At 69.8% G+C, this 10,235-nt stretch overlaps 2 protein-coding genes across 6 annotated transcripts; one reads left to right on the forward strand and one right to left on the reverse strand.

Annotated features, from left to right (window-relative positions):
• Positions 1–175: 175 nt before the first annotated feature.
• STAT2 (signal transducer and activator of transcription 2) lies at positions 176–7,959 on the forward strand. 5 transcript variants are annotated; one of them, XM_037371157.1, is made up of 24 exons: positions 176–214; positions 1,095–1,260; positions 1,375–1,506; positions 1,584–1,734; positions 1,809–1,907; positions 1,979–2,071; positions 2,162–2,240; positions 2,326–2,411; positions 2,496–2,644; positions 2,720–2,878; positions 2,947–3,099; positions 3,186–3,206; positions 3,302–3,395; positions 3,506–3,562; positions 3,641–3,724; positions 3,804–3,902; positions 4,462–4,597; positions 4,678–4,727; positions 5,552–5,640; positions 5,705–5,841; positions 5,926–6,114; positions 6,193–6,250; positions 6,374–7,716; positions 7,784–7,959. In XM_037371157.1, exons 3-24 carry the CDS (start codon positions 1,376–1,378, stop codon positions 7,912–7,914), a joined length of 3,588 nt encoding a protein of 1,195 aa, XP_037227054.1. In that variant the 5' UTR covers positions 176–214; positions 1,095–1,260; position 1,375; the 3' UTR covers positions 7,915–7,959. The 5 variants fall into 5 exon arrangements, with proteins under 5 accessions (XP_037227054.1, XP_037227053.1, XP_037227055.1 ...); XM_037371156.1 differs by having other exon boundaries at positions 182–214; positions 1,085–1,260; XM_037371158.1 differs by lacking the exon at positions 176–214 and having other exon boundaries at positions 221–1,260; positions 6,374–7,088; positions 7,149–7,716.
• A 127-nt stretch (positions 7,960–8,086) lies between these two features.
• Positions 8,087–9,721, reverse strand: IL23A (interleukin 23 subunit alpha). Its single transcript, XM_037371193.1, has 4 exons — positions 9,218–9,721; positions 8,986–9,084; positions 8,385–8,510; positions 8,087–8,272 (listed from the first exon to the last, which is right to left on the reverse strand). The coding sequence occupies exons 1-4, from the start codon at positions 9,392–9,394 to the stop codon at positions 8,126–8,128; spliced, it is 549 nt and encodes a 182-aa protein (XP_037227090.1). The 5' UTR covers positions 9,395–9,721; the 3' UTR covers positions 8,087–8,125.
• Positions 9,722–10,235: the final 514 nt, after the last annotated feature.

Below are 10,235 nucleotides of genomic sequence, written 5' to 3' on the forward strand. Positions count from 1 at the left end.
CGTCCCACGGCCCGGCGCTGCCATCTCCCCCACGTCCTTCCCTGCTGGCCCCGCCCCCGGCCCCGCCCCTGACGTCATTTCGGGGAAGTGGGCATCCCCGCTGGAAACGCCGCGCCCCGGCTTTGGGGGCGTGGCCTAGCCGCCGCTCTCCGCCAATGGCTGCGCAGAGCCCGGGGGGGCGGGGCCTCCTCGCCTTCCTGCCCCGGCCACCGAGGTGAGAGCGGCTCCGGGGGGGTCCCGGGGGGTCCCGGGGGGGTCCCAGTTGCTGGGCGCCGCTTCAGGACCGGGGAGCCTCGCTGGGGCCGGGCCGCGGGGGAGTGCAGACAGGGGGTCCCGGTCGGGGCACGCAGGGGTCGCCCTCGGGGGGTCCGTTGGAGGTGTCCCCCTGGGGCGGGGGTGTATAGGGGCACCCACCCCCCGCGATCCCTGCAGGGGGGACACTTGGGGTGCAGGGGGCCTGCCTGGGTGTGCAAGGGGGGAGCAGTCTAGGGGTGTCTCTGGGAGGGGGCCTGGGGTGCTGCAGGGGGGGTGCCCCCGGCCCCGCGGCTCTGGCCCGGGGGGTCTGGGCCCGAGTGGGAAACCTCAGCCGCAGCTCAGCCCTTCGTCCAGCCCCAGGAGGGGGCTGCCAGCCTGCGGGGCTCCCGCTGCCCACTCCGAGCCAGAGCCCAGGGACCCCTGGGACCCCCACAGCCTAGCCAGGAGCCCAGGGACCCCCAGGACCCCCACAGCCTAGCCAGGAGCCCAGGGACCCCCAGGACCCCCACAGCCTAGCCAGGAGCCCAGGGACCCCCAGGACCCTGCGTGGCCAAACCCAGAGCCCAGGGACCCCCGGGACCACCCACAGCTGAGCTCGTAGCCCAGGGACCCCCGGGACCCCCACAGCCGAGCTCGTAGCCCAGGGACCCCCGGGACCCCCACAGCCGAGCCCGTAGCCCAGGGACCCCCAGGACCCCCACAACTGAGCCTGGAGACCAGGGAACCCTGGGACCCCCACAGCCAACCCCAAAGACCAGGGACTCACGGGACCCTCCGCGGCCAAGCTGTAACCCAGGGACCCCCTGGGACCCCCCACGGCTGAGCCCAGGGACCTACAGGACCCCCCACGGCCGAGCCCACAGACACACAGGACCCCCTGTGGCTGAGCCAGAGCCCAGGGACACACGGGACCCCTCACAGCCAAGCCAGAGCCCAGGGACCTGTGGGACCCCCCGTGGCTGAAGAGGAGCCCAGGGACCCCCGGGGCTGCTGTCCTGCAGGCAGGTACGTGGGGTGCAGGGGTGCTGGTCAGGGTGCGCGGGTGCTGGTTTCGCATCCTCTGGTTGCGCTGTGGCCCGGGGGTCAGTGGGACCACCCTGACGCCCCTTCGCCCCCCAGCATGGCGCAGTGGCAGGAGGTGCAGAATTTGGCCAACGCTTACCTGGAGCAGGTCCACCAGCTGTACGCGGGGTCGGCACTGCCCATGGCGGTGCGGCAGTGCCTGGCTGCCTGGATCGAGAGCCAGAACTGGTAACAGGGCTGGGGGCTGGGGCTGGGGGCTGCACCGTGGCGTGTGCTGGACTGGTGCTGAGCCCATGGTGCTGCAGGCGCCAGGCGGCCGAGCCGCTCTCCTCCCATGCGCGGATGCTCTTCCACTCCTTGCTGGCGCTGCTGGATGAGCACCTGGGCAGCCTGGGGATGGGCAACGAGGACTTCATGCTGAAGCACAACCTGCGCAAGGCTCGCCGTGACCTTCAGGTGGGTGGCAGAGCCAGGGAGGGGGGGGGGCGGTGGTCTCTGTGCCCCGCTGACCCCCCCAGCCCCTCCTGCAGGCTGAGTTCGAGGAGTGTCCGGACAACTTGGCCAACTTGGTGGCCAACTTGCTGCAGGAGGAGCGGCAGATCCTGCGCCTGGGGCAAGCTGGGGGAGAGGTAGGGCAGCCCCCTGCCCCCTGCCCCACAGGGCCCTGCCAGCCCCTGCCCCACGTGCTGTGTTCCTGCAGGGGGGGGCTGCCCCGGCCCCCAGCACACCCCCAGAGAGCAACCGGGAGCAGCAGATCCAGCGGCGCCTGGCCGAGTTCCATGCAGCCCTGCAGGTAATGCCCCCCCCCCCCCCCCCCCCCCCCCCCCCAGCCCCCCCAGGCCCCTGGGGGCTGCCTGGCCCCTCACCCCCCTCTGCTCCCCAGGAGGCTGAACGCGCTTTCCGGCACTTGGAGGACATGCAGGACGCCTTTGACTTCTGTTTCAAGTTGCACTACCGGCCAGGTAAGACCCAATCCTGCCCCCCCCGGGGGTAGATGCAGGACAACGCTGCCCTGCCCCCCCCACGCCATGCCCCCCCTGCCCACAGGCGAGGACAGAACCAACGACCCCCAGTACACCCAGCAGATCCAAGCCCTCCAGGCCAAGCTGCAGATCCTGGACCGGCAGCGGCGGGTGAGGGGGCTGGGGGCTGGGCTGGGGGTGGGGGGGCACAGCCACCCCCCTGCTCTCCCCGCTCAGGCTCCCATCTCTCCCCAGGAGGTGCTGGCTCAGATGCAGCAGCTGCTGGGGCGCAGTGAGACGCTTCGGGACTTCTTGCAGCAGGAGCTGGAGGCCTGGCAGGAGCGGCAGCAGCGTGCCTGCCTGGGGGCCCCTGTGGACACCCGCCTGCAACCCCTGGAGACCTGGTGGGGCCGGGGTGGGACAGGGCCCAGGGGATGGGGGCCACAGCCGGCCCTCGCTGAGCTCCGTGCCACCCACAGGTTCACGGAGCTGGGCCAGGGGCTCTTCCAGCTGCTGCAGCTGCTGCGGGCGCTGGGGGACCTGCGGCAGAAGGTGAGCTACGAGCGGGACCCGCTGAAGGCAGAGACCCCCCTCCTGGAGCGGCGGCTGCTGGAGCTGCTCACCTACCTGCTGCGGAGGTGAGTGCGGGGCTGGGGGGCTGGGGGGACCAGGGCTGGGGTAGCCCTGACCCCCCCGGTGCTCCCAGAGCCTTCGTGGTGGAGCAGCAGCCCAGCATGCCCAACGCCTGCAAGCGCCCGCTGGTGCTGCGCACGACCAGCAAGTTCTCAGCCCGTGCTCGCCTGCTCGTCCGCCTCCATGACCGCAACCACCGCATGGAGGCCAAGATCCACATCGACAGGTCAGGACCCCTGGGGTGGGCCCCCCTGCCTGGCCGTGGGAGTCCCTGCACCCCACTCCCCGCTGACTCCTTGTTATCTCTTTCAGGGACCCCCCCAAGATAAAAGGGTGAGAGCCGAGCGAACGCCGGACACGGTGGGCAGGGCTGCGCCCCCTCCCCGGGGGTCCCGGCCCCCCGCCCATGGCCTCCCTGTGCCCCACAGGTTTCGCAAGTTCAACATCCTGACGTCGAGCAGCAAAACCCTCCTGGCAGGGGACTGTCCCCAGGAGGGGCTGGTCTGCGACTTCCAGTACCTCGTAGGGACCCCCACCCAGACCCCTGTGTCCTGCACGGGGCAGGGGAGCGGGGCGAGGACCCTGGCCCAGCCCCAGCCCCCACCCCGGGCTGACCCTCTCCTGCCCCACAGACACTGAAGGAGCAGAAGGACAGCAGGTCGGGCAAGGGCAGCAAAGGCGTCGGCGAGGTGGGTGTGGGGCTGGGGGCTCCGGGGGCGCGGGGGCGGCCGGTGCCTTGCGGTGCTCATGGTGCCACCTCTGCGCAGGGTCCCCTGGTCGTGACCGAGGAGCTGCACCTCATCACCTTCACGCTGGCGTACGCCTACTGCGGGCTGCAGCTGGAGCTGGAGGCGAGGGCTGGGGGCCGGGGGGCTGGGGGGGGGCGGGGGGGGCTGGGGGCTGCCAGCCTGACCCCAGCTCCTCCTGCAGACCTCCACGCTGCCCTTCGTCATCATCTCCAACAACAACCAGCTCTCCAGCGCCTGGGCCTCCATCCTCTGGTTCAACATGCTCAGCTGTGACCCCAAGGTGAGCGGGACCCCCCCGGCCCTGTGCCACTCCCCACCGCCCCCAACCCTGCTGTCTCCTGCCCTGTCTCCCCCTGCCCTTGTCCTGGTGTCCCATCCCTGTCCCTGCTCCTCGCCCAGTCTCCATCCCAGTGTCCTGGTCCTGGTCCCTGTCCCTGGTCCTTCCCCATGACCTCTCCCTGCTGTTCTTGGTCCCTGTCCCGGTCCCAACCTGTCCCAACCCTGTCCCAACCCTGTGGCCCCGTCCCCAACCTGTCTTGGTGCATGTCCCCATTCCCTGCTCCCCATACCCTGCCCCAGTGCATGTACCTGTCCCCTGTTCCCTGTCCCCATCCTCTGGTCCATGTCCCATCCCCTGTCTCTGTCTCCTGGTCCCAGCCCCAGTGGATGTCCCCCTTCCCTGATCCCTGTCCCCTGCCCTGCTGCATGTCCCCATCCCCTGATCCCTGTCCCATCCATGTCCCCCACCCCAGTGCATGTCCATGTTCACTGGTCCATGTCCCATCCTGGTCCCCTGCCCTGGTGCATGTCCCCATCCCTGCTCACCCCGTCTCCGGCAGGAGCAGCAGTTCTTCTCCGCGCCGCCCCCGGCGCCCTGGCCCCGGCTGGCCGAGGTGCTGAGCTGGCAGTTCGAGAGCGTGGCCGAGCGGGGGCTGAGCAAGGACCACCTCCTCATGCTGGCTGAGAAGCTCTTTGGTAAGGCCGGGTGGAGCCCCTGGTCTCCCGGGGCTGTGCCGGGGCCGTGCCACCCCCCTCACCCTGCTCTTGCCTCAAAGGCTCCAAGGCATCTCCGGAGAGCACCGTGGCCTGGCCCAAGTTCTCCAAGGTGAGTGGTGCCCGTGGCCCCGTCCCCCTGTGACACCACAGCCCCATTCCCCCTTGGCCCAGGCCCCACCATCACCCCCTGGCTCCATCCCCACTATCCCATCCTGGCCCAATGGCTCTGGCCCCCCTTGGCCCCATCCCTGACATCCCTTCTTGGCCCCATGGCTCTGTCCCTGTCCCCACTGTCACCCCCTGGTCCCATGGCCCCATCCTCACCTGTCCCTGTCCCCACCATCTTCCCTTGGCCCATCCCTGCCATCACCCCCTGGCCCCATCCGCACTAGTCCCCCCGGCCACATGGCTCTGTCCCCCGCATCCCCATCCCTGCCATCCTTGGCCCCACCATCACCTCATGGCCCCATGGCCCCATCCCCCCCTGGCCCCATCCCCCTGGCTGTCCCCAGTCCCCCTTGGCCCCATGGCTCTGGCCCTGTCCCCACTGTCACCCCCTGTCCCTGTCCCCATCATTCCCCCTTGGACTGGTCCCCACCGTCCACCCCCTGGCCCCATCCCCACTAGCCCCCTTGGCCACATGGCCCTGTTCCCCCCCCGGCTCCTTCCCTGCCATCCCTCCTTGGCTCTATGGCTCTGTCCCCACTGTCACCCCCAGTCCCCATCCCTGCCATCCCCCCTTGGTCCCATGGCTCTGTCCCCCACTGGCACTGTCCCCACTGTCCCCCCCTGGCCCCATCCCACCCCCGTCCCCATCCCTGCCATCCCCCCTTGGCCCGGTCCCCGCCATCACCCCCTGGCCCCATGGCCGCATCCCCCCCCGGCCCCCCAGCCCTGGCCCCCCCAGCCCCGCTCACCCCCATTCTCCCACAGGATGGTGCCGCCGGCTTCTCCTTCTGGGCCTGGCTGGACGGGATCCTGGGGCTGCTCCAGGAGCACCTCAAGCAGCTCTGGAAGGCTGGGTAGGAGCAGGGCTGGGGGGCCGGGGGAGCCAGGGGCTGCGGGGGCTGATGGTGTCTCCCCCAGGCTCATCCTGGGCTTTGTGAGTCGGAAGCAAGAGAAGAAGCTGCTGAAGGGGAAGCGGACGGGGACGTTCCTGATCCGCTTCAGCGAGAGCGTCCTGGGGGGGGTCACCTGCACCTGGGTGGAGCACCCCGAGAGTGGTGAGTGTGCCACCCCCCAGGGGTCCAGCCCCTCACCCTGGCCTCAGCCCTGGGCACTGACTCGGGATGCCCCCTCCCCCGCAGGACCCCCTGCTTTCCGGGCAGTGGTTCCCTATACCACGGCTGAGCTGGAATCCCTGGCGCTGCCCGACATCATCCGCGACTACCAGCTGCTGGTGGAGGAGAACATCCCGGAGAACCCGCTCCAGTTCCTGTACCCCAACATTCCCCGCGATGAGGCTTTTGGGCCCTACTACAGCCAGCGGCAGGAGGGTATGGCGTGGTGACGGCGACGGCAAAGCACGGGGGGAGCACCGGCCACCCACTCTGACCTCTCCTCTCTGTCCCCAGCAAACCTGATGGAGCAGAAGAAATACCTGAACCGGCGCCTCATCCGTGTGTCCTCCAGGTGAGGCAGAGGGATGCCTCGGTCCCTCTGTGGCCCCGGGGGAAGGGGGACCCTCTCACCTGCAGCCTCATATCCCCTGACCCTGACCCCGACCCTGACCCCGACGTGCCATCTCTCCTGCAGGCAGGCAAATGAGTCGTGGCAGACAGAAGAAGAGTTGGTGGCTACCACGGAAAACCTGGAGATGCTGCAGCTGCAGCCCAGTGGCCTGGGGACACAGGAGCCTGGTGGCCTGGCATCACTGCAGCATGGGAGCTCGGGGACACTGCAGCCCAGGGGCTTGGGGACACTGCAGGTCGCATCTGGGAACGTGGGGACGCTGCAGCCCTCAGGCCCAGGGACGGTACAGGTGGTGGCCGCAAGCCCAGAGATGCTGCAGGTCACCTCTGGGAACCTGGGGACACTGCAGCCCTCGAGCCCAGGGACAGTGCAGGTGGTGGCTACAAGCCCAGAGATGCTGCAGGTCACCTCTGGGAACCTGGGGACGCTGCAGCCCTCAAGCCCAGGGACAGTACAGGTGGTGGCCACAAACCTGGGGATGCTGCAGGTCACCTCTGGGAACCTGGGGATGCTGCAAGTGGTGGCTGGGAGCCCGGGGACAATGCAGCCTGGAGTCTCCGTGATGCAGCAGCCAGGGTCCCAAGTCTTGGACCCACCACAGCTGCTGCAGGTGGGATCGGGAGTCTCGGAGCTGCTGCAGCCAGGGATCAGGGACCTGAAGCCACAGCTGGTGTTGCAGGTGGTCCCTGAGGGCCAGGGGATGCTGCAGGTGGGACCCGGGGCCATGGAGCCGCAGCTGGTGTTGCAGCTGGTCTCTGAGGGCCAGGGGCTGCTGCAGGTGGGATCCGAGAACTTGGGGACAATGCAGCCTGTGGCTGGGGACACGGGGATGCTGCAGGTGGGACCAGAGAACTTGGGGACGATGCAGCCGGTGGCTGGGGACACGGGGATGCTGCAGGTGGGATCTGAGAACTTGGGGACGATGCAGCCGGTGGCTGGGGACACGGGATGCTTGCAGGTGGGACCAGAGAACTTGGGGACGATGCAGCCGGTGGCTGGGGACACGGGGATGCTGCAGGTGGGATCTGAGAACTTGGGGACGATGCAGCCGGTGGCTGGGGACACGGGGATGCTGCAGGTGGGACCAGAGAACTTGGGGACGATGCAGCCGGTGGCTGGGGACACGGGGGTGCTGCAACCAGTGCCGGGGGCTGTGGAGCTGCTGCCTGTCCCTGAGGGTCAGGGGACATTGCTGGTCCCTGAGGAGCAGGGGACACTGCCACCAGAGCTGAGGGACCTGGAGCCGCTGCCCGGGAGCCTGGATGTGCAGGAGCTCCTGCAGTCCCTGGAGAATGTGCTGCAGCCACGCTCGGGGACGCTGGAGACACTGGAGGCGGCAGAGCTGATGCCCGACATGCTGGAGGCCAGGGACGGGAGGCTGGAGGGGCTGGACCCCGGGCTGGCAGGTGAGTGCCGGGGTCGGGGTGGGGGACAGAGGTGTCCCCTCAGCGCTGACCTCTCCCCATCCTGCAGGCAGTGCCGCGCTCCTGAACCCCCGCGACCCATTCCTGCCGCAGCCTGAGGACACGGCTCTGCCCACCGTCAGCTCCCTCTTCACCACCGACTTCCCCCCACTCCACATCGACGCCAGTGACTTCCAGTGACTCCCCCCGCCCCCCCTGTAAATAAACCCCTTCTTGCCCCAGCTACCTGCGAGCAGACCCGTGTTGCGCCGTAGACAGGGAGCTGCTCCTCTGCTTCCGACCTTTATTAGAAACCCATAAATACCCGAGATAAATAGGGAGCATCACACATAAATAGTCCCTCAGTGGGGAGGGGAATAAATAACAGGGGGGGTCCGCAGGCGGGACGGCCTCAGCGGGGGCTGGCGCTGTGGCTGAAGACGCGGCTCATGATGGTGGTGAAGGACTGGAGCCGTTGGAGTGCCAAGCGTTGCAGCAATGCCCGTGCCCAGGCCTCGCTGGGAGCCATGGTGGGGCGCGGGGGGCGGCCGTGCTCCTGCTGCAGGGAGAGGAGGGTTAGGGGGCCCGAGGCCGCGGTGATGGGCCCCCAGTTCCCTGGCCTTGAGGGGAATGGGCTCCCTCAAGTCTGCCCCGCCCCCCCAGCCCCTCACCTGGACGAGGCCCAGCAGCTGGTCCAGCGTGGACTCCAGCGTGGGCAGGCGGCGGTTGGTGAAGATGTCGGAGCCCAGCAGGACCCGGTAGTGCTGCAGCCCCTGAAGGATCCGCTGCAGGCAGCGCTGTGAGGAGTGGGCTGTGAGCTGGGGACCCCAACACATCCCCTGGCACCCCTGGAAACCCCCGGCATCCCTGGGACCCACAGGCACACCCCCAAGCATCCCTGCAAACCCCGAGCATCCCTGGGACCCCCAGCATCCCTGGGACCCACAGGCACACCCCTCAGCATCCCTGGGCATGTCAGGTGCATCCCTTAGCATCCCTGGGAACCCCTATCATTCCTGGGACCCACAGGCACAACCGCTAGCACCCCTGGGACCCCCAGCATCCCTGGGAAAATCCATCATCCCAGCGACCCACAGACACACCCCTCAGCATCCCTGGGAACGTCAGGTGCACCCTTCAGCATCCCTGGGACCCCCAGCATCCCTGGGACCATCAGGCATGCCTGGGACCCACAGGTACATCCCTCAGCACCCCTGAGACCCCCTGGCTGTCCCGCCGCGCCCCCCCCCAGCACCCCCCAGCCCCCGGTACCGTGTTGTTGGTGTCCAGGGTGGAGGGGTCACAGGCATCACTGCAGCCGATCCGGGGGGGCCAATTCTTGGGATCCTCCATGCTCAGGTGAATCTCCTCCTGGCAGCAGGGAGTCAGCAGGGTTCCCACCTCCCCCAGCACCCCGCACCCTCGGGGCAACTTCTAGTGCCTGTGGACCCCCGCAGACCCCCGATCACCCCCGTTTTGCCCCTGCCCCTCCCCATCCGCTCACCAGGACTCGATGCGGCTCCTTGATGGTCGCCACCAGCTGCAGCAGATCCCGGGAGAAGTTCCTGCAGGCGGCCCAGTCGGTGCGGGGGGCCGGGACCGGGACCGGCACCGGGGCCGCGGGCGGCGGCAGCAGCAGCGGGAGGCAGAGGCAGAGGCAGAGGTGGTGGAGCGGAGCCATGACCGGTCGGTGCCGCCACCGGCGCTACCACCGGGCTCTTATGGGGCGCCGGCAGGTGGGGAATCCCCGGGGCAGGTGGCACCCGCCCCCCGTTACTGCGAAATCGCCGCCTCCCTCGAAAGCAGAACCGATACCGGGCCGGGGTCCCCGGGCTGCACCCCGCAGCGCCCGGCCCTGCGCCGCACCAGGACGGGACGGGCAGGAAAACCCGGGGCAGTTCCTGGCGGCTCCGCGCCCGGGGGCACCGCGGCGGCAGCGGCACGGCCAGGACCGGGACCCCCGCCCGCTGCACCTGGGCCGCCCCGCCGAGCGCACCGGGGAGCCCGGGCGGGGCGGGACCCCCTCCGGAGCCCGCCGGCGTCTCCCCGGTGTCCCCTTTGTGTGTCCCCAGTGTCCCCCCGGTGTCCCCTTGGTGTGTCCTCGGTGTGTGTGCCCCGATGTCCCCATCTGCCCCCCGGGCGCACGGGGAAACCAGGCTGGGCAGCATCGGCGCAGCAGCTGGCGGCTCCCCGGGGCCTCGGTGCCCCGGCGGGGCTTCCCCCGGCCGCCACCCCTGGGACCCCGGCAGCCCCGGTCCCCGCCGAGCCGGGCCGTGCTGCCCGCGGCGCCGCAATCTCGGCGGCCCCGTCGGGGCGTCTGCGGCGCTTCCCACTCGCGCCCGGCGGGGCTGTCCCCGGCCTTCCCCGGGCACCGGCTGGCGGCCGAGCCCGCTCCGGGGGGTGAGGAGGGTGTCATGTCCCCGGGGGCTTTGGGAGGGGGAGGAGGGGGGTCTCGGGGGGTCCCGGGGCTGGTGGGGCTCAGCACCCTGCGGGGCGCCAAGGGACCCCGTGGGACAGCAGTG

The sequence above is a fragment of the Falco rusticolus genome, chromosome 19 (assembly GCF_015220075.1).
Source record: "Falco rusticolus isolate bFalRus1 chromosome 19, bFalRus1.pri, whole genome shotgun sequence".
NCBI lineage: Eukaryota > Metazoa > Chordata > Aves > Falconiformes > Falconidae > Falco > Falco rusticolus.

Bases quoted from the DNA above. Each gene is read 5' to 3' on its own strand.
- STAT2 (XM_037371157.1), top strand. From the start codon at position 1,376: ATGGCGCAGTGGCAGGAGGTGCAGAATTTGGCCAACGCTTACCTGGAG. The intron at 1,735-1,808 runs GTGGGTGGCAGA...CCCCTCCTGCAG, and splicing joins AGGCTCGCCGTGACCTTCAG to GCTGAGTTCGAGGAGTGTCC. The intron at 2,412-2,495 runs GTGAGGGGGCTG...ATCTCTCCCCAG, and splicing joins TCCTGGACCGGCAGCGGCGG to GAGGTGCTGGCTCAGATGCA.
- IL23A (XM_037371193.1), bottom strand. From the start codon at position 9,394: ATGGCTCCGCTCCACCACCTCTGCCTCTGCCTCTGCCTCCCGCTGCTG. The intron at 9,085-9,217 runs GTGAGCGGATGG...CCCTGCTGCCAG, and splicing joins AGGAGCCGCATCGAGTCCTG to GAGGAGATTCACCTGAGCAT. The intron at 8,511-8,985 runs GTACCGGGGGCT...CACTCCTCACAG, and splicing joins CCCTGGACACCAACAACACG to CGCTGCCTGCAGCGGATCCT.